This window comes from Astatotilapia calliptera, chromosome 12 (genome assembly GCF_964374335.1).
Source record: "Astatotilapia calliptera chromosome 12, fAstCal68.1, whole genome shotgun sequence".
NCBI lineage: Eukaryota > Metazoa > Chordata > Actinopteri > Cichliformes > Cichlidae > Astatotilapia > Astatotilapia calliptera.
The window spans coordinates 7,543,919-7,566,010 of NC_137433.1; the positions used below are offsets into that span (position 1 = coordinate 7,543,919).

The window sequence follows — 22,092 nt, forward strand, 5'->3', positions numbered from 1 at the left end:
AGAGATGAAAATCTTATGTCCAGTGATAAATGATCAAAATTCCACCACAAACATGGCTTTGACGAAGATGTCCCTTTCTGAAGTAACCCCAAAAAGTTCCTGAAGTAACCAAATGGAATTTAACCAGTGACCTCTCACTTTGCAGGCGAATGTGTAAACCAGCGATGCCTGGAAAACACTAAAACTGTGCCAAAATGTCATTTTACATTCAAAATGGCGGACTTCCAGACTTCCTCTTTGGATTGGGTTCACTGAATCTGTGTGTAATAAATGTCATACACGTATTTCAAGCTGTAAATAAGTTGTTAGAAGTTCTTTAAAATTTCTTAAGTGGTGCTGTAGATCCATTTCCGCAGTGCCAGTCACTTTTTAAAAAAAAGTACATTTTGACCTGATGTGAAGAATGCAAAAAAATGTCATTAGTTTGGAAGCATGTTTGGTATATGATATACTTGCCTGACTAATAATAATTTATTATTACTATTACTACTGTTGTTGTTGTTGTACAATGGAGCCTTTCCCCTGTGAATGACCAGCTCCCAGCTAAAATGTGTATTTTGTGCCATTTATAAGGTCAGTGCTTTATCATACCTTAAACTGTGCAGGGTAAAAGCCTCAGTTGCTGGGAAAAGCACAGGTGTATTAGAGTTTTTCTGAATTGCTAAAACACTAAACCCCATTGTAAAAACTAAACTGTCAACTATGAAAACTCTTTCATCAAATCAGTCCCACTGTTGCCAAACTCAGATCTGCCAAAAAACATCTTAATGCTCCCCGATATATTTTGTGGACTGATGAGAGTGACATCCAGCACAAAACTAATGCAGCATTTCATAAAAGCAATATCACACCAGCTCCTGAAGGACAATGTCTGGCCATCAGTTTGTGCCTTGAAGTGGCACAAACTGAAGTGTAATTGGGTTATGTAGCAGGACAACAGATGTGAAAAACACCAGGAAGTCCACCTATGAATGTCTCAACGTCTCAGGAGCTGCAGATGAAAACAAGCTAGCAGCTAAATCTGGTACAATGCATCCTTTCTCTACAGAGGTTCTGTTTTTGCTTGGTCACTGACAAATAAAGTGGAAATGACAAATAAATAAATAAACAAAATGAAGGGTTTGGAGTGGCCCGGTCAAAGTCTGGAGTTAAATCAGATTGAGGTGTTTTGCCATGACTTGTCCTTGAAAACCTTCTAGTGTGGCTGAATTAAAACAATTCTGTAAACAAGAAAGAGGCAAAGTTCTTCTACAGCGAGATAAAAGAATCATTGCAGTTCTTGCTGGAAAAAACTACATTTTGTCCATACTTGGGTTATCTTTGTCTAACATTAAAATTAGTTTGAGGATCTGAAACACAAACTGAATGAACATCTTTTCTCCCCTCTTATTCACACATTTTCCCTGCATCTCTTCACATAAACCTCACTAAACACCTCAACGCAGATGGAGGATGCCAAAGTTGGCCTGCAAGCCTCTCTTCTGGTCAGATCTCCAGAAACTGGCGAGTTATTTGTGAACTTTGACCCAGAGATTCTGACGCAGATCAGAGAGGTGAACTGCATGACAAAGATGAATTTGGCAATCCCTCCCTTTGCTCTTCTACTGCTGCAAAAACAGGACGTCTTTAAGAAACACTACAATAGAATACAGGTGAGCATAGCACACAGTTGTAGCTAAAATTTCAAAAATGCATACAGTGAACAACCAAATGATCAAAGCTGCATGTAACTACAGGGAGTGCAGAATTATTAGGCAAATGAGTATTTTGTCCACATCATCCTCTTCATGCATGTTGTCTTACTCCAAGCTGTATAGGCTCGAAAGCCTACTACCAATTAAGCATATTAGGTGATGTGCATCCCTGTAATGAGAAGGGGTGTGGTCTAATGACATCAACACCCTATATCAGGTGTGCATAATTATTAGGCAACGTCCTTTCCTTTGGCAAAATGGGTCAAAAGAAGGACTTGACAGGCACAGAAAAGTCAAAAATAGTGAGATATCTTGCAGAGGGATGCAGCAGTCTCAAAATTGCAAAGCTTCTGAAGCGTGATCATCGAACAATCGAGCGTTTCATTCAAAATAGTCAACAGGGTCGCAAGAAGCGTGTGGAAAAACCAAGGCGCAAAATAACTGCCCATGAACTGAGAAAAGTCAAGCGTGCAGCTGCCAAGATGCCACTTGCCACCAGTTTGGCCATATTTCAGAGCTGCAACATCACTGGAGTGCCCAAAAGCACAAGGTGTGCAATACTCAGAGACATGGCCAAGGTAAGAAAGGCTGAAAGACGACCACCACTGAACAAGACACACAAGCTGAAACGTCAAGACTGGGCCAAGAAATATCTCAAGACTGATTTTTCTAAGGTTTTATGGACTGATGAAATGAAAGTGAGTCTTGATGGGCCAGATGGATGGGCCCGTGGCTGGATTGGTAAAGGGCAGAGAGCTCCAGTCCGACTCAGACGCCAGCAAGGTGGAGGTGGAGTACTGGTTTGGGCTGGTATCATCAAAGATGAGCTTGTGGGGCCTTTTCGGGTTGAGGATGGAGTCAAGCTCAACTCCCAGTCCTACTGCCAGTTTCTGGAAGACACCTTCTTCAAGCAGTGGTACAGGAAGAAGTCTGCATCCTTCAAGAAAAACATGATTTCCATGCAGGACAATGCTCCATCACACGCGTCCAAGTACTCCACAGCGTGGCTGGCAAGAAAGGGTATAAAAGAAGAAAAACTAATGACATGGCCACCTTGTTCACGTGATCTGAACCCCATTGAGAACCTGTGGTCCATCATCAAATGTGAGATTTACAAGGAGGGAAAACAGTACACCTCTCTGAACAGTGTCTGGGAGGCTGTGGTTGCTGCTGCACGCAATGTTGATGGTGAACAGATCAAAACACTGACAGAATCCATGGATGGCAGGCTTTTGAGTGTCCTTGCAAAGAAAGGTGGCTATATTGGTCACTGATTTGTTTTTGTTTTGTTTTTGAATGTCAGAAATGTATATTTGTGAATGTGGAGATGTTATATTGGTTTCACTGGTAAAAATAAATAATTGAAATGGGTATATATTTGTTTTTTGTTAAGTTGCCTAATAATTATGCACAGTAATAGTCACCTGCACACACAGATATCCCCCTAAAATAGCTAAAACTAAAAACAAACTAAAAACTACTTCCAAAAACATTCAGCTTTGATATTAATGAGTTTTTTGGGTTCATTGAGAACATGGTTGTTGTTCAATAATAAAATTATTCCTCAAAAATACAACTTGCCTAATAATTCTGCACTCCCTGTAGGAGTATAAAACATCCTGGAATTGTGTTTAAATTCCACACAGATTTTTAAAAATGACTAAAATCGACAAAAACCCATTTTATTGTCAACTGAAAAATTCAGTTCATCCCTTTTGTGTGATTGCAAAAATGCTCCAACATGCATCTATCTCATTTCAGCTGATGTTGAGCGAGAACACTAGAGTGCGTGCCAAGATTCAGAGTGTCTTTGAACAGCTGGCCATGCCACATGTAGCTAAGGTAAGTGGACCGACCCTCGGCTACCAAAACTAGCAATTGGGACATGGAATGTCACCTCTCTCATGGAGAAGGAGCCTGAGTTAGTGTGTGAGTGTTGAGAGGTAGCGGCTAGATATGGTGGATGTGAATGGCTTGGGCTCTGGAACTAGTCTCCTGGAGACGCGCCCTTGGTGCGAGGTGGCCGGCTGGGATTGGGAATCCTAGAGTGATTGACCGAACAGTAAAGGACAGTCAGGCACAGGTTAAAGTCCAAAAAAGTGTTTTTTATTTAACCCAAAAAATGAACTTTGGTAAAAATAAAAAAAATCAACATCTTGGGCAAGAGATCAAAGCAACTGAGCTTGACTCAAAGTTAGTTTTTGTCCCTACCCTCACCTGTGGTCATGAGCTTTGGGTAGTGGAGGAGGTGACTGGGGAGAGGGAGGTCTCAGCTTCTCTACTTAGGCTGCTGCCCCAAGACCCAGCCCCGGATAAGGGTAAGAAAATGGATGGATGGATGTGTCTGTGAAGGTTCTCAGTCATCGTAGTCTAAGGATGGATGGTTTCCCTCTGTTCTTTATCATGTCGATGTCAAATCCTTCATGTTGTGCGCGCTCCAGTTAGCTAAATTATGTTTGCCAGTGCTAGCTAATAAAGCTTTGTTTTGATTTTATATTTCTCTGCAAAGTCCTGCATTTCAGTCCAACCCAGCATCCCATGATCGAGCGTCATGTGATTACATAAAAGTTCAAAATAGGACTCATTTTATTTGATTTCATTTGATTTTATGTTTTTATTTTCAGTTGTCTCTAGTAAGTCAGAAGAACACACAAAAAAATGTTAGATCCTTTTTTATTGTTGCTTGGTTTCGTCATGAATCTTTTCTAAGCATTAAACTGGTGACAGGTATGAGACTGACTGTCACAGCAGGTTGCTTACAAAGTGCATCACCATCATCATACCATACATGACTTACTTGACAGGTGGATGAGGCTATACAACCGGGTTTGACCTCCCTCAACTGGACATCTCTGAATATTGACAAGTATCTCGACCGCATCGACAAAGTGTTGGGTAAGCAAAAAATGTAACGAGATCGATCCTGTACACGCTGACACGAGACATTCCTGCAACTCAGCACTGGCTGCGTGTGATTAATGGATTTATTGCATAGGTGGCTTTCTCACAAGTAACACTCATATATTCAATAGATTCTTTCTCTCTCTACACATTGTCTTTTTTTATACTGAATTGTCTGTTTATCACTGTTCTCTCCTTTGTTCAAACGCATAACAAGTTCCCCTTGATTTTTCCCTCTTTCCCTTATTTTTGGTGGGTTTGTGTCCCTCCCTTTCTCTTTTGTGTGGTTTTTTTTGTCTGTTTAGCTGATCTTGAGTTGCTGATGGACAGAGTGAATGACCTGGTGGAGTTTAGAATAGAAGCAGTACTGCAGGAGATGAGCATATCCAACCTGTGTGTCCTGCCAGAGGATGAGCCTGTGACCTGTGAGGAGTTTGTTCAAACCACCAGGGTAAACGAAGACAAATAAAATAAAAGTATCCGCTGGGTTATTGTTTCTCTACTAAGTCTGTGTAACTATGCAGACATCTGAAAGATGCTATCAATATTTATTAAGTGGTTTTGGTAATTCTCACACATTTAAAATACTTTTTTCTGTATTTAAACATTATTTCTTATTCTAAAGATTAATTACATTGAACTGAACTGTATATCTGCATGTGTCTAGGACCTTTGCATAAGACAAGCCCAGAAAGTGAACATGAAGAGCTCACTGGTGGAGGAGGCAGCTAATGAACTGATCAACATGCTGCTAGAGTTTGACCACAATCAGAGAGAGGAGGTGGAGAAGTTTGAGGAAGAAAGCTGCACAGAGAGCAAGACCATAGACCACAATGACAGTGAAGGTATGCTGACAGTTTCCTTTCACGATCAAACACAATACAGTGTGATAATTATGATTCAATGCTGTAAGAGACAAGTTAAAAAAGGCAGTTCAAAGGTTTTTAAAGGAAAGGGGATTACCTTTTTTAGGACCTTGTTGTTTTTACTTTTATTATAATGCTGATTTATTCAAGGTGAAGTGTTGCTGAAGGTGTTCGTATTGACTGTAAACGTGTCACCTTCTTAGGTGATGACGAGCGTCTCTTCTCCAGAAACACGCTGCTACGTTCTGCTAGTGTTGGTCCTTCTTCTCCGTTGGTGAGGAGGAAGAAGAAGAGGGACTTGATGGAAGTGATGGAGCAGGAAGCCCAGGAGCTGCTGTCCTACTTCAACCACCGTAATGTGGATGCCTTGCTCAAAGTGACACGCAACACCCTTGAGATGTTGCGCAAGCGCATACATACGTCCTCGCTCATACACTTCTCTGGTGCGTCTTGTTTAATTGTTTGCTATATTTCTGTAAAGGCCTAAAATATTTAAAATAAGCTCATAAAATGTCTATTCCAATACTTTATGTGTGTTACCCTTCTCTCCCTCTGAAGCTGCAAGTGACCCAACCAGCCATGGCAAAAGCAGCGATCACCATGCAATCTTCAGAGTAAACATGACCCTTTCCATCCCTAACATTGTCATGGTTCCAGCTTTGGAGGAGGTTCAACAGGCTCTAAACCGCGCTGTAGAGTGTGTAGTCAGTGTCAGCAAAGGAGTCAGCCAGTGGAGCAAAGAAAGGATATCTAAGGTGAATAAAGGAAAAATCAATTTGTGACATTTAGCTTGATAACTGTAATAAACTGTTAGAACTGCTCTTTTTAAACTAATATTGTCGTGGTCCAGCAGTGTACTAAATAAACCCGGAGGTTTTACATTCCCCTTTCCAGAGACAAATGAATGAAAGGCGAATGGCAGCACTGAAACAAGACAGCTCTGAGAGCGAAACAGAGGACGGAGCAACAACATACAGAAGCTTGGCTGGTAATAGAGAACATTATCACTTTCATAGCTTAACCTCAGACCTTCAACAGCTCCCAACTGTGTCAGCTCACTCATTTTTAAAATTTTAAGATTTGCTGTTTTCAGCATACAATTACAACTCGATTTTACAGCTCAGCAGAGCAAGCAAATATCTGACCAGGGGCAGAAACACATAATATTGCTTGGGGAGGAAAATATTCAAGAATTTCATATTTAATGCAAATTAAATACATATTTAATTAGAAAGCGGCAGGGATAATCAATTTCCACTATGAAAAGCACATTTTACTTTTAGAAATTATATATACAGAGAGAGAAAAACTAAATGGAAGTAATTCCATTATTAACATGTTCTCTTGTAAAAAGACCTGTAACATATAATTATTTTAAAAGCCCAGAAGTTAATATTTGGAAGAATAATGTCCATCATTTCTGCTCAATGTGTTTTCTGTGAAATTCTGTCATTTTCAGATGGCAGTACCTCAGACATGTCAGCTTCTATGATCCAGGCCATCCCGTTCCAAGCCAGAAATTACTACAAGAGTGTGTCTGAGAACAAGGAAATAGCCAAGCTAATCTCTGTACTTAGCACCTCTATCACCTCCAGTAAAAAGGTACATGGCACTTAATTAAGCTATTTTTTATATGAAACTAATCCAAACTTAGCTGTCTTTTATTAAATCATGCCATACACTTTTTATATTTCTTTATCCCACATTTACAACAGATATTTTCATCTATATTTCTGTATATTTAATGAATATAAATGTCTTTTATTTTTCTATAAGTGCACTTCATTTCATATTCTCCTGTTGATATTAATGTGCAGGAAGTGGTGACCGCTCTACATCACTTTAGCCGTTACCATCACATCTGGAGGAAAGACCGTGAAGAGACCATGAGGAAGTACGTTGAAATGTATGGTTTCTATATAAATCTGCTTATCTGACATCGCACTAGTGCTATTTTTGTTTGTGTTTTGAACAGATTTATCGAGGGGAGTCCCTTGTTATCGGAGTTTGAGAGCCAGATTCTTTTCTATCGAGATCTAGAGCTGGAAGTAAACTCTGAACCAGAGTATATTGCTGTAGGAGCCTTGGCGCTATTCACAGGTCTTATTAAGTTACAAATTTAAAACCGGCATGAATGAGATTTTTGAGATTTTCAGCAAGTTAAATGATGCTCTCTGCATGCTCATATTACTTCCTGCCAGCACCCTTAAAGATGTCCCTCTCTGCTGAAATCAAGAATTGGATGGTGGACAACAGGAAATGTCGCTCAGAGATGGAGCACATTTTTGCTTTTGTAGATGAAGCAGGAAAGAAACTGAATCGACAGATCAAAGACCTGGATGATATTCGTATTGCCATGGCCGCACTGAAGGAGATCAGAGAGCACCAGATATCTATTGATTTTCAAGTTGGGCCCATAGAGGTAAACCACAGCATCACATATTTATCGAAGCTCTTTTTATACACACAAATACACACAGTGGGAAAGAGACATTTTTAGCTGTTTGACTTTATGAGTCTGTACAAGAAGCTCAGAAAGAAATAATTACACATTTGCACATTCTAGTTTTTGTCAGGTGGAAGACTTAGTATCTTATTTTTCCTCACAGGAGTCCTATGCCATGCTCCATAAGTATGAACTGTCAGTGGCTAAAGAGGAGGCTGAAAAAGTGGATACTCTGCGCTACACTTGGGAAAAGCTCTTGTCCCGGAGCACAGAGGTGCAGAACGAGCTGGTCGCCTTGCAGCCAAACTTCAGAGAAGAACTGGTCAGCAATGTGGAGACCTTTCTGGAAGACTGCCAACACTTTTATCAAGATTATGAAAAGGTAAAGTATCTATGGCTGTTTGCTCTGTTTCAATTAAACTTTTTATTTTAATTCAACAAATAAATGCTCAGTTAATTACAGTTAAGGTTAGTTTTAATAATAGCTACTAAAATGACACTTTTCCCTCTCTGTTTAAGGATGGTCCCATGGTTGTGGGACTTGCACCCCAAGATGCCAGTGACCGGCTGATCATGTTCCAGGTTGGTTAGTGATTAATTATTTTGTCTCTCTGTCAGTTAGTAAATATTTAGATCCTGCATTGACCTGATGCTTCAGAAAAGTAGTTACTTGAAACTGATGTTAAAAGAGCTATTATATTTTTATTATTATTATTACTATTATTATACTGTTACAGTTTCTATTTCATGGTTAGCAAAAGACAGATTTTTTATTCTGTATAAATTATACTAAGATAATTGCAAATGTTTTACCTCAAATGTGTAATGTTTTAAAGTCCATCAGAGCGTAAGCTGTACCTAATCGTAGCTCTTCTCCTCTTCAGAATCGATTTGACAACCTGTTCAGGAAGTACATCACTTACACGGGAGGCGAAGAGCTCTTTGGACTTCCTGTTACCCAGCATCCTCAGCTATTGGAGATTAGGAAGCAACTGGCTCTGCTGCAGAAGTTGTACGGCCTTTACAACAATGTCATCGATACAGTTAATGGCTACTATGATATCCTCTGGGCTGACATCTGCATCGAGAAGATTAATAATGAGCTGCTCGACTTTCAGACGAGGTTTGGCAATTTATTTGTTTGTTTTTTATTCAAGCAACTGTTGAACTCTTTTAACTGTAGATGTAGTAACATGAGCTTAAAATATGTTAATGAAGAAGGAGACGTTTTCAGGAAAGAAGCTGAACTGGAAACAAACAAAACTGACTATGTGAGAAAATAACCTTCTCATACTGTGTAATCAAGCCCTCTCATTACTGCAGGAATTGGTGACATCACAAAGAGAAAAAAAAAAAAGCAGAATTAAATTAAATGATTTTCATTAGTCCATCCATAAACATCACTCTTATTTTCAGGCATTAAAGAAACTGCTTCCTCTCACTTGCTACAATATGGAAACTTGTTTCGAGATGTTATAATTTCGAAATACTAACCCAAAAGTTTTACATAACAACAAAAAAAGTTGTTTTTTTTTCCAGTGGCAGAAACAAAGCTTCCTGTTCTTCATCAACACTGCATTAATATTTCAGTCTCACAATGCAAAGCTAATCTTTGCCCTTTATGTGGTCACATTTGTCCAGCATGTGTCAAATGGACACTGAAGGGGAAAGAGGCTAATAGGCTACAGGCTAGTTTATTTTACCTAAAGAAATTAAGAACAAGTTTTAATATAGCTGGAAGGGATTACTTGACAATGAAAATCTAGATAAACATTAGAAGCAGTCAGAAGGAAAATATAGAGCTATAGTCAGAGCTGAAGAAGAGAGGATATTTGTTTCCTCTGGCAGAAATGTCAGCTATCTGTTGTGGAGGTGTTGATTTGGTTGAGTGAAGCTATGAACAGACACTGATGCATGAACTTTTGCTCTGTGCTAGTAAGGAAGGATACTCAACAAGTTGTCCAATCCAATGACTCTTGTAGCGTTAATACCAAACTTGAAGTGTGTTGTAATACTTTTCCTTTAACAAACAAAATGTCAACTATACATCTAATCTAGTTCATGTCAACTTTACTTGACTTCAGCAAAGCTAAAGTGTAGTTTAGAAAGAAGACAATAAATATGAGTTTGACTGTCACGTCCTGTGAACTACCAGGTGTCGAAAACTGCCTCGTGCTCTGAAAGAGTGGCAGGCCTTTCAGGATCTGAAGAAAACGATTGATGAATTCAGTGAGTGCTGCCCCCTGCTGGAACTCATGACTAACAAAGCAATGATGGCCCGGCACTGGAAGAGGATAACGGAGGTTAGTGAAACATGGCCACTGGTGTAGCACTGCAACTGAATGTTATTGACTGAAATCAAGTCATCACCAGAACCTAATGATAATGATAATAGCTGTAATTTGTCCTGTTTTGTATCCAGGTGACTGGCCATACCTTTGAGGTGGAAACTGATACATTCAAGCTGCGTAACATAATGGAGGCTCCTCTACTCAAGTATAAAGAAGAGATTGAGGTACAAACGAATCATTAGCTGCTAATTCAATGTGTTTTCTTTTTTATTTGATATAATAAATTCCAAATAAAATACAAGTTTGGAAAATTGTTTGGAGGAAATGAAAACATTTAAAAAGTTTAAAGAGTAATATATTGAATTAACTGATAGGTGGTCCTGTTCAGTGCAAACACCAATCCTGTTTTTTCAGTGCATATGCATCTGTTTGCCATCAGCATTTTTATTGCTAACATTTAAAAACATTTGGGGGGCGGGATTCTTGTGCAGGATATCTGCATCAGTGCTGTGAAAGAGCGTGATATTGAACAAAAGCTGAAGCAAGTGATCGCTGAGTGGGACAACAAGACTTTTACATTTGCCAGTTTTAAGACCCGTGGGGAGTTGCTGCTGAGAGGAGACAGCACATCAGAGATCATTGCCAGCATGGAGGATAGCCTAATGATCTTGGGATCCCTTATGAGCAACCGGTACGGCAGTGTTGAGTGTCATTATCATTAGTGTCGGTAGTGATGATCTTCTTCCACAGCTGTGGGAAATCTAGACATTAGACGAGCCACACACAGGTGTGCGTCCCTAAGTAAGGCGAACGTGAAGATTTACCTTCTTTTTCAGGTACAACACCCCATTTAAAGCCCAGATTCAGAAGTGGGTTCAGAATCTCTCCAACACCACTGATATTATCGAGCACTGGATGACTGTCCAGAACCTGTGGATCTATCTGGAGGCTGTGTTTGTGGGTGGAGATATCGCCAAACAGTTGCCTAAGGTGAACAACATTTCAGGATGTGATTCATATTGGTTATCAGGCTTAAACATGGACTCCAAATGCAGTTTAAAAGGCAATTTCAGTTTAAAAGGCAAACAAGTGAACTGAACTGAAATTACTCATTTGCAGTTACACAATTTACATAAAAAAATTCTATCTTTACATCATTATCAGATTTCTGGACAATATTCTGGGTGTTTAGGTGCAGTAGTGCATTAATGTGCCAGGCGTTGAGTTTCTTTTATTTTCATTTTCAAAAATTATATTTCAGTCTCTTGAGCAAAATAAATCACTGGTCCAGGCAATGTTTTCAGGCCACAGTGTTTTGACATTTAAAAGAAGAAGAAATAATAGTGAAATGTTGCCTTTGTAAGATTGTTTTACGAGCTTAATTCTAAAATCAGCGCCAAACAGCGTCCAAGCATTTAAAAGAAATAACCAAATACAAAATAAAATAATAAAACAGTCAAACAGTGATCATGAGATAATTGACTAACTCAATCTTTTTAGGAAGCAAAGCGTTTCTCTAACATTGATAAGTCATGGGTGAAGATCATGATGCGAGCCCATGAAATGCCCAATGTGGTACAGTCATGCGTGGGGGATGAGACCATGGGACAGCTGCTTCCACATCTCCTCGAACAGCTGGAGATCTGTCAGAAGTCTCTAACAGGGTGAGTAGAAAAAACTTAAAACACCACCATGGCCCTTATTTTTAGGTTCTAATGAACTTAACCACCAAAAGAAAGGTAGAAGATTTTAAACGATAATCAGTAGTGAGGGTAAGTGAAGTGACTGATTTCCTTTTTTATGCTGTACAGTTAACTATCTGGTTTATTGTATTGTCTGTCAGATGATACTTTGTATTGATTTTTTTAAAATTATGTGGTCAAACAGTTATCTGGAGAAGAAGCGTCTGCTGTTTCCTCGTTTCTTCTTTGTCTCTGATCCTGCCCTGCTGGAGATCCTGGGCCAGGCCTCTGACTCCCACACCATCCAGGCCCACCTTCTCAATGTCTTTGACAATATCAAGTGTGTCCAGTTTCATGAAAAGGTGGATTATGTTCTTTTTTTGTTGTTTATCTTAAACACTTAACCTTCTGAAAAATATGTGATTGTAACATGAAAGTAATAAAATATAATAGCTGCTTTAATGTCAAATTGAATGAACTAATCAGAGTAATGTAGAATTTGAAAAATATACTTTTTATAAGAAAAATAACTTCATCATTGTAGTTATAATAATCGATCTAATCAGTGTTGCCTTTCACAGATATATGACCGCATTCTGGCCGTGTCATCACGGCAGGGAGAGACTGTGGAGCTGGATCGTCCCGTCACAGCTGAAGGGAACGTGGAGGTGTGGCTCAATGCTCTGCTGAAAGAATCCCAGAGGTCTTTGCACCTTGTGATCAGACAAGCTGCTCTGGCTATCCAGGACTCTGGCTTCCAGCTAATTGACTTCCTCAACTCCTTCCCATCTCAAGTAAGTCATTGTCCAAATCCAGGAACTAATCCGCAAACGTTTTAAAACATTGATTCGACCACAACTGGCTATCCTTGTGGAGCAAGGACGGCGCTGCTCAAAAACAGAAACCTGTGTAGCCTAAAGAGGCAATCTACTATGAACATTGTAATAAACTCCAAAATAAATTCTAAAGAAAGTTGGGATGCTCCAAAATGTAAGTTAAAATAGGATGCAATGATTCGCAAGTCTTATAAACCCATATAATAAATCTAGCAAATGTTTAAAACTGAGAAAACTATTTTGAGATAAAATATTGGCTCATTTTGAATTTAATGACTACAACGACAGCCAACAAGAGTCTGGATAAATTAGTGGTAGTAAAAAAAACAGCTGGAACATTTTGCAACTAATTAGGATATCTGGCAACAGCTCAGTAATATGAGTGGATATAAATAGAGCATGTTAGATGAAAGAATTGGGCTGAGTTTCACTAATCTGCAAAAAACTAAAATTGTAGAACAATTACAGAATGATGTTCTTTAGTGTAAAATTGCAAATATGAATTTCCCGTCATCTACGTTACGTGATATCAAAAGATTTCAAGTATCTGGAGAAATCTCTGTGTGCAAGGCTGAAAATCAATATTGGATGCCTGCGAGCTTCAGACCCTCAGGCAGCACTGCATTACAAACAGACCTGATTCTGTCATGGAAATCACTGCATGGGCTCAGGAACACCTCCAGAAAATCAATGTGTGGGAGCACAGTTTGCTGTACAGGCTAAAGCTCTATGCTGCAAAGAAAAAGCCATGTGTGAACATGATCCAGAATCACCGTTATATTCTCTGGACCAGAGGTCATTTAACACTGACTGAGCCAATGTGGAAAACTTTTTATACAACATGGAGACCACATCCTCACGCAATCTGTCTTTTTCTGCTCTCTCTCATGGTATGGGGGTGCATTAGTGCCTATGAAACTGGCAGCTTCCACATCTGGATAGATACCACCATTGCTGAAAAGTATCTAAATGTTTTAGAGCAAAATATGCTCCAATCCAGTCATGTCCCTGTCTTTTTCAGGGAACAACCTGCATATTTCAGCTAAATCGCATACTTTGTAGAAGGATACTCTGGGTTTTTAACTGCCTTACATCAGTCCAGACTGTTCACCACCTGGAAACATCCTGTGTCAGAATAGAACTGGGCAATATTCCTTACCCACGTACAGTTGCTGGTCTCCCCAGTTCCCAGATGTTTACTGACTGTTGTTAAAAGTGAACAAGTTTTTTTTTTTTTCTTAAAAGGGTGTGTTTTCTATAAGTATTTGTTATTGTTTCTATGTTCTGTTGTGACTAAAATATGGGTTATTGAGATTTGCAAATCATTGCGTTCTGTTTTTATTTATATTGTACTCAGCATCCCAACTTTTGGGAATTGGGGCTGTTATTTTCTCTGTAAATCTTGGGGTGTGGTACTAAACTGCTATAGTATTCCTTCATCAAAACAATAGTTAGATTTCTAAGGTCATCGGTACATTTGACCATTTTGATGTGTTTTGTTTTTTGCACATTAATGTAGGTGGGGTTACTGGGTATTCAGATGATTTGGACAAGGGACTCAGAAGAAGCTCTGACCAATGCCCGATACGATCGTCGCATCATGTCCAAAACCAACCAGTTCTTCCTGGATCTCCTTAACACCCTGATTGACATGACCACAAGAGACTTGGAGGCTGTGGAGAGGACCAAGTATGAGACCCTCATCACTATTCATGTCCACCAGAGGGACATATTTGATGAACTGGTGAGTATGTTGATCATTCGGTGAAAAGAGGCCAGAGACATCCGAGCTGGGATCAGTTAGACTGACGCTGAACTGTGCACATGAACGCTTTGCAATTTCTGTTCAAGATTAGAATCTCCGGCTCAAAATAGCAACCACTCTGTAAACTGTGTTTGATATTCAGACTCCCAAGGGCTGCCATGTCAGAATACAAAATGTTGTTTACTGCAGCGAGTAAATTCTGTCGAAAGTAGTCAGAGGGGTTTTAATGGCAGTCAAGTAATATTTAAAGTCACGACTGTGTTTGAATCTCCACTTAAGGCAGAATAAGCATGTTGCTGAACCCCAAGGTTAATAGAAGCAGTTTGAAGAAACTTTATTTGGATGTGTTTTTTCAGTTCTTTCTAAAATCATTTGTATTTATTTAGCTCATACCATTAATTTGTCCTGCTCATGTTCCTTTGTCCTGTTTGTTTCTAAACACATTTTTGCCTCACCTTATTTCCTCTCCAATAATATATCACACTGCTACTTTTCTACCCCCACTGTATTTTTTCTCACACATATTCTGCTTTTTATCTCTTCTATTCATTACTATTCTAATTCATTTTGTACTTTTTCCCATTTGCATCATTTTAACTTGCTGGACTTTTCTCTTCCCTCCTTTTCACTCTCCCCTATCCTTTACCTTCCTTTCTTCCCATTTCACTTCATGACCTCTTCGTTCATCCTCCACTTTCTTGCTTCTCTTCTCTTTCCACCCTTTTAATGTTACCCTCCTGTCACCGAAATCCCTCCTCACACATCCCGCCCTTCCACCTTTCTTCCCCTCTTTTATCTGGCTTTCATCTCTCTTTTCAAATAATCTTCTGAGTGGTGCCCTTCAATTTCTTATTCTTCACATGCCATCTCCCTTCTCCCTTCACTTCTGTTTCCATCCCCTTGTCTCCTTCTGCCCTCTCTTTCCCTCTTTCCCTGTCTCTTATCGCTACCCTTTCTCCACCTAGTGCCGGTTGCATGTCAAAAGCTCCAGTGACTTTGAATGGCTGAAGCAGTGCCGTTTCTACTTCAATGAGGACTCAGACAAGATGATCATCAACATTACAGATGTGGGCTTTGTCTACCAGAATGAATTCTTGGGGTGTACCGAAAGGCTTGTCATTACACCTTTGACGGACAGGTAAAGCAGACATACGTCAGTAAAATGTATCATAATGGCAAAAGTCATATGCACACACACTAATAAGAAAATAAAGGAAAAAAACAGCAGTATAACTTTTCTTTTTTGCAGTTTAAACAAAGACAGTGTAACCTTGGAGTGACTGTACAGAAAACGTGACCCTGCCTTTGTAACTAAGTCAGAAATGCATGCTGCATCATGCATCAGTTATTTTAGGAACCCACTCTAGATTTATGCTGAAAACTTGACCGTGATTGTTCGTTGTAATGTCAAGTTTCATGAAATGGATTAAACTTTCTGTGGTTGACTAATGACTGGATTTGTAAAGCAAAGAAAAAAAGACAACTCGGGGACTGTGAGGATGAGAAATTAGAAAGCAGGATGAAGCAGGATGAAGCAGGATGAAGCAGTCTTACACAGCGATCATCACATCTGTAACTAACAGGCGATATGAATGACAGAAAGAAAAGGAAAGAGGATCAGACAGAGTGAGGGAGACAGCAGTCCAACAACAAGAAGTGTCTTAGTAACAGACACAGAGGGTAAAATATGAGAAGAGACAAGGAGGGAAAAAAAGATGAGGAGAGACAAGGAGGAGATGTGAGAGGACAGCACTAGGGAGGGAGTTACCATCTAACATCAGACAGCAGCTCTCCAAAAAAGTGGCATGCTGGCCTTATGGCTAGAGGCGCCAAGACAGCTCTGCTTTTCCATCATTTTCTCATGCTGTCTTTCTTCTTTGTTTTGCTTGCTATCATTGTCCTACCTCCTCGCTGCCACCACATCACGTTAAAAAAGGGAAAGGTGCAAGTGGTCCTAAATTGTGGCAAAAAAGATGTTGGGATGAAAAAAGTAAATCTGGTTACGGAGTGGTCAGAATTAATCTGTATCTGCTGAAGGAGAGAAAATATGTCAGTATCCCAGCTTTACCATGATTTTTACCCCGAGGTCAGTCATTGTAATGAAGATGGAGACCAGTGACCAGAGGGCTAGGTCCTGTTGTCAGTCATCCTGATTGCTGATGTGTCCTTGAGCAAATCGCTGAATCCCCATCAGCTTCAGGGGCAGGGTTCTAAAGCTTAATCCTTGAACCTTGTGGAGAATGAGATCACGTTCATTTGTGGTCATTTTGAGTATGGATATTATTAGCTTATGAATTTATGAAATGATTCATGATTTATGAAATTAGATTGTTATTATGTTTGTGTGTCTACAATTGGACAGGTGTTACATCACTTTAGCCCAAGCTCTTGGTATGAGTATGGGTGGAGCACCTGCTGGTCCAGCTGGAACAGGTATGAAAATTAGTCACACAGTATCTATCTATTTTTTGGAAATTACATTGAATCAAAAAGAAAATGCAACATTTTATAGGAATGAAAACCTAGAACTGGTATGCAAAACTTATGATTTCGGAATGGGACAGACATGTTAAAAAGCTGTTCCAAGGTTTGCCAAGTGTTAAAGTAATTGAATTTAACCATTTTAAATATAGATAATTTACCCTTCTAGACTCTATACAACTCAGGTCATTTAAATGAAGAATCAAACAACACAGCTATCTCAGTCGGGAACGGCTTCATTACAGAGTTAGCTTTGATAGTTTCTATTATGAGATCATTTGTTGTCAGGTTTTCTATCAGCATACAAATGGTTGCATTTCAGTTTAGGCTGTGAAAATGTTGCCTTTTGTTATCAGGAAAGACCGAGACCATAAAAGACATGGGTCGCTGTTTGGGAAAGTACGTTGTGGTCTTCAACTGCTCTGACCAGATGGACTTCAGAGGCTTGGGGAGAATATTTAAAGGTGAGAATCACTAAGTAAAGTCATGCTATAAGTGTCATGATAGACTGTGTGGCAAGCAGGAAGTACGTACCAATTGCAGAACTCATGAGACAGAATCAACTTAAAGAGGCAGCGTTTATTGCTGGGAGGCTTTACATAAAGATTAAACTTCACAAAAAACAAACCAAAACCCCAAACTAGAAAACTCGAAACTAAACTGGACACTTGAGTCTAAAAACTAAGAAGCACAAACTAGGAAAACAAACCAGGACTGGGAACTAGAATTTCCTCAGGAATTCGGAGGGGAAAAAACAGACAGCATGGTGAGGGTACGACATGACACAGAGCAAGGAAAACATAGGACTGGAGCAATCAAGGAACGGGAGACAGGAGGGAAACACAGCTCGGGGAGAAATCAGAGCTAACGAGACAAGGTGAAGCAAAACCAGACACACTGGAAGCACAACAGGCACAGAGACACAGACTTGACACTGAACATAGGGACACGGGAACAAGAACTAGAAATCACAGAGCAACAAACTAGAGAGCTAGAAATACTGAGACAGAAACCAAAACACTAACAGTGATAACCATGATGAACTCAAAGATCAAAAACACAACAAAACTCAAAACACTGGGTCACCGACCCAGGACCGTGACAATAAATATATACCCAGAAAGAAGTTTAAGGGTTTGAGTTATCAGGTTATAGGCCTGTGGGGTTTTTTTTTTGCTAATAAATCATAACAATACAGATAAAAAAAAAACAACAATCACACAATATGTAATGTCAGATATCTTATTTGTTTGCAGCGGACGGACCATAGCTCTGTGTTTATGTGATTTACCAGGTCTGGCTCAGTCTGGTTCGTGGGGCTGTTTTGACGAGTTCAACCGCATCGACCTCCCAGTTCTTTCTGTGGCAGCCCAGCAGATCGCGATAGTTCTCACCTGCAAGAAGGAACGTCGCAAAAATTTTGTCTTCACAGATGGAGACAATGTGGACATGAACCCAGAGTTTGGCATCTTCCTTACCATGGTTAGTGATGGAAGTAGAACAAGACTGCTAATATCTATTTGACTGGTCAGAGGAAATATCTAAAGGAGGCAGTTCTTAACATCAGTAAATGACACCTTAGTTAACAGAATGAATATTGAAGTGTATGAACTGTATCTGTTTCAGATGGTGCCTGGACATGCTGTGCATGCATGGACATCAATATTTACTCTTGGCTGTTAGATTTATCGCATAATGATTCCTTTTTTTTTTTAAAGCAAAATTTTTAATCTTGAAAACTGAAATGAATCACAAATAACACTAAAATGGAATTGAACTCTAACATGTAATATTTTATAAGTCAGTTTTTGAATTAAACTTTGGGCTCTGCCTGCTATTTCATGTGATTTATTTCTTAGAGTAATAGTTAAATCGCTTTATCTCCTTGCCTCATTTGCTGTCCTGAGGCAAGTCATTAAACATAACAGTGGAATAATTCCTCCCTGTGGCGAGAGGGGTCAGAGATCATTTTCCTCTTTTTTATTCTGTGTGTGTGTGTGTGTGTGTGTGTGTGTGTGTGTGTGTACATTAGTATAGACAAGCTTTGTGAAACAGGCTGTGTCTGTAGGCTGTGTCTGCTGAAGTTGAAGGATAGCGTTTGTGATGAAGATGAATTACATTCCAGTATAAACTTCATCCATTTAGTTTCATTGTTGTTGCATTCTAGTCTGTCATCTAAATCAGCGGTCTCCAACCTTTTTTGCGCCACGGACCGGTTTATGCCCAACAATATTTTCACGGACCGGCCTTTAAGGTGTCGCGGAAAAATACAACAAAATAAAACTAGTACCGCTACTGAAAAATAGAAGAGTTACTCATAACACACGTGAAAAGACCCAGGAAAACTGAGTTAACGATAAAAACGATAACAAAATAACGCAGAAAACCGATAAAAACCCTGAAAACCATACATTTCACACCTGAGCCTCAACTCTCGCGGCCCGGTACCAAACGACTCATGGACCGGTACCGGTCCGAGGCCCGGGGACCACTGATCTAAATTTCTAATGCAGTAGAATGGGCAATGTAGCATTTACTCCTAATTATCATTAAATGTTTTATTTCTGTTTTACTCCATTAATATCTTTTTTTTTGTTATTCTCCATGTAATCAGAATCCAGGTTATGCAGGTCGTCAGGAGCTTCCTGAAAACCTGAAGATCAACTTCCGCTCCGTGGCCATGATGGTTCCAGACCGTCAAATCATTATTAGGGTAAAACTGGCCAGTTGTGGGTTTATCGACAACATGGAGCTTGCACGCAAATTCTTCACGCTTTACAAGCTGTGCGAGGAGCAACTGTCCAAGCAGGTATAAAAATTGAAGATCTTCCTTTTAACCTTGCAGTAACAAGTGGAAAGTGGTAGAACTTGCACTGAGTGTGGGAGCATAAACAAGCTGCAGCTAAAAATGCATAAAAAGTCTTACTGACACACAGGCTGCTGAAAATAGAGTGTGATGCTTGTAGGAATGGGGTCAGAAAAGGAGTTAGTTTGGAGGAGGTATCATTGTCACATGACTTAACAACAAGGTTGCACGGGTTTCCATTAATGTAAATGAAACTAAAATGATATTTATGAATGTTCAGGTTCACTATGATTTTGGCCTGCGCAACATTCTGGGAGCAGCCAAGCGAGCCAACCCCAGTGATACAGAGTCTACCATTGTCATGAGGGTTCTAAGGGACATGAACCTTTCAAAACTGGTAAGTCTACAATGTACACAATAGGGCATCAAAAAGATAACCATGCTGATATTTCATGTTTTCACTGGGTTTTGCAAATTTGTGTGCACATGCGTTTAGATCGATGAGGATGAGCCACTTTTTCTGAGCTTGATTGAAGACCTCTTCCCGGGCATCCAACTTGACAAAGCGGGCTACCCTGAACTAGAAGCTGCCATTGACAAACAGGTAGGAGAGTTTGGAGAATGGATTTATCTGTTATTGACGAGGAGAGTGAAAATCCACAGTAACACCAAGTTTGCAAGATGGGGGGAACAGGAAGGGGAAACAATGGAAAGAGGCAGAAAGAGAAATGCGAAGGCTGAGTAAGACGGTCCAAAAGCCTAATGGAGAGTGAGGCCGCCGTATTTGTCATGTCAGACCTCAGGACAGGACATCGAGAAGGATACAAATAGTGGCATTTATTATTTGTAAAGGACCTAACCCGAGGACTTGTGAAAAACAGTGCAGGAAGGGAGAGATGCAATTAAAAGTTGGAACTTTTAGATTTTATGCTGTTTTGTTGCTGATCAGTTAAGCAAGTGCATTTGATAGTATTAGTTTAGTTTTTCATATATTGCTTCTGCATTTTGGCTTCATTTTTTTAATTAAAAAAAAAAAGATGTTTTGATGTGTGAAACCTTAAAATTGACTGAAGGTGTGCTTTCTTTTTACCACGACTGTATACTAAGTTATTATACTTGTAAATACAGTAAAAGCATTATTGTTACAAAAATAGCTGGAATTGTAACTACTTTGTTTCTTCAGGTGGAGGATGCAGGCCTAATCAACCATCCTCCTTGGAAGCTAAAGGTCATCCAGCTGTACGAGACTCAAAGAGTCCGACATGGCATGATGGCCCTGGGGCCCAGTGGGGCTGGAAAGACAACTTGTATACACACGCTTATGAAAGCTATGACAGGTAGGATTTAGTGTATTTTGTCGCATGTGAGCTTAAAGAAAAAGACACCAACTTGTGGTAAGCTTGTTTTGAATCTATTGTACTGTAGACACGAATATGTGAACAGAATAACCGAAGAAATATACTCATACTGGGACGAGATATCTATTTAATTTATGGGGTATCTTATTAAATCTACATATTTTTAGGGTAATATTGTTACTTTTGTGACCTTGTCATGTGTTTAATATAATTATTGCTCCATTAAAGTATTATATTATCCATTATATTAACTTTAGGAAAACAGAACATGTTTCTGCTAATATCTAATTTTCTTCCAGAATGTGGTCATTCTCACAGAGAGATGCGCATGAACCCCAAAGCCGTTACTGCACCTCAGATGTTTGGCAGACTAGATGTGGCCACAAATGACTGGACTGATGGCATCTTCTCTACACTGTGGAGGAAAACACTGAGAGCAAAGAAAGGTCCAAAAAGTTTCTTATTGTGCACATATGTCACACTTGGGTATTAATAAAGCAAAAAATCATTGGTAAACATTGTTTTCCATGAGAACTTTGACAAACCAGTTCAAGTAGGTTATTGCAATTAAGTATTAATACGTTGGGACAACGTTGGAAGGTTCAAAGGAAACAAAGCTCTGTTTAATCTTCCTATTTAGTTCTAAGCTTACACGGATAATTAAAAATGTCTGCGGGCAATTGCGTATGCATTCCATGTTTGCTTTTATGCGTCTAAGTACACATCTCATCTATTAATTACTTGTTCTGATGGTGTTTTGCATATCTATGAGTGGGGTGTTCTCTGCGTATTTGCATTATTTTCCTGCTGCTACTTCCTGTTCATTTGCAGAGCTTGCTACTTTGGACAGAGTGAATTCCAGTGTAGAAAAGTAGATGTGGCAATGTGACAGGGCAGCAGCTCCTGGGTCAAGTAGATATTCCTCAAAGAAAAGAAGTACTTTGTGAAAACAGCTGTGTGCTGTCC

The 22,092-nt window shown here is 39.5% G+C and overlaps 1 protein-coding gene across 1 annotated transcript in view; it reads left to right on the top strand.

Moving 5' to 3' along the window:
• The first annotated feature begins 1,445 nt into the window (after nucleotides 1-1,445).
• The window catches only part of LOC113021508 (dynein axonemal heavy chain 5-like), a 132,202-nt gene continuing 111,555 nt past the window's right edge, over nucleotides 1,446-22,092 (top strand). The window contains exons 1-32 of the mRNA XM_080309140.1: nucleotides 1,446-1,652; nucleotides 3,456-3,536; nucleotides 4,499-4,589; nucleotides 4,901-5,046; nucleotides 5,263-5,440; nucleotides 5,665-5,904; nucleotides 6,020-6,216; nucleotides 6,356-6,449; nucleotides 6,921-7,063; nucleotides 7,279-7,355; nucleotides 7,437-7,561; nucleotides 7,663-7,883; nucleotides 8,038-8,289; nucleotides 8,427-8,489; nucleotides 8,792-9,030; nucleotides 10,063-10,210; nucleotides 10,330-10,422; nucleotides 10,690-10,889; nucleotides 11,035-11,188; nucleotides 11,699-11,862; nucleotides 12,086-12,242; nucleotides 12,462-12,674; nucleotides 14,236-14,460; nucleotides 15,447-15,619; nucleotides 16,844-16,914; nucleotides 17,319-17,426; nucleotides 18,257-18,444; nucleotides 19,577-19,771; nucleotides 20,049-20,165; nucleotides 20,265-20,372; nucleotides 20,952-21,105; nucleotides 21,426-21,572. Coding sequence (XP_080165266.1) covers nucleotides 1,446-1,652; nucleotides 3,456-3,536; nucleotides 4,499-4,589; nucleotides 4,901-5,046; nucleotides 5,263-5,440; nucleotides 5,665-5,904; nucleotides 6,020-6,216; nucleotides 6,356-6,449; nucleotides 6,921-7,063; nucleotides 7,279-7,355; nucleotides 7,437-7,561; nucleotides 7,663-7,883; nucleotides 8,038-8,289; nucleotides 8,427-8,489; nucleotides 8,792-9,030; nucleotides 10,063-10,210; nucleotides 10,330-10,422; nucleotides 10,690-10,889; nucleotides 11,035-11,188; nucleotides 11,699-11,862; nucleotides 12,086-12,242; nucleotides 12,462-12,674; nucleotides 14,236-14,460; nucleotides 15,447-15,619; nucleotides 16,844-16,914; nucleotides 17,319-17,426; nucleotides 18,257-18,444; nucleotides 19,577-19,771; nucleotides 20,049-20,165; nucleotides 20,265-20,372; nucleotides 20,952-21,105; nucleotides 21,426-21,572 — 4,969 coding nt within the window. The remainder of the gene's footprint in view (nucleotides 1,653-3,455; nucleotides 3,537-4,498; nucleotides 4,590-4,900; nucleotides 5,047-5,262; nucleotides 5,441-5,664; nucleotides 5,905-6,019; nucleotides 6,217-6,355; nucleotides 6,450-6,920; nucleotides 7,064-7,278; nucleotides 7,356-7,436; nucleotides 7,562-7,662; nucleotides 7,884-8,037; nucleotides 8,290-8,426; nucleotides 8,490-8,791; nucleotides 9,031-10,062; nucleotides 10,211-10,329; nucleotides 10,423-10,689; nucleotides 10,890-11,034; nucleotides 11,189-11,698; nucleotides 11,863-12,085; nucleotides 12,243-12,461; nucleotides 12,675-14,235; nucleotides 14,461-15,446; nucleotides 15,620-16,843; nucleotides 16,915-17,318; nucleotides 17,427-18,256; nucleotides 18,445-19,576; nucleotides 19,772-20,048; nucleotides 20,166-20,264; nucleotides 20,373-20,951; nucleotides 21,106-21,425; nucleotides 21,573-22,092) is intronic.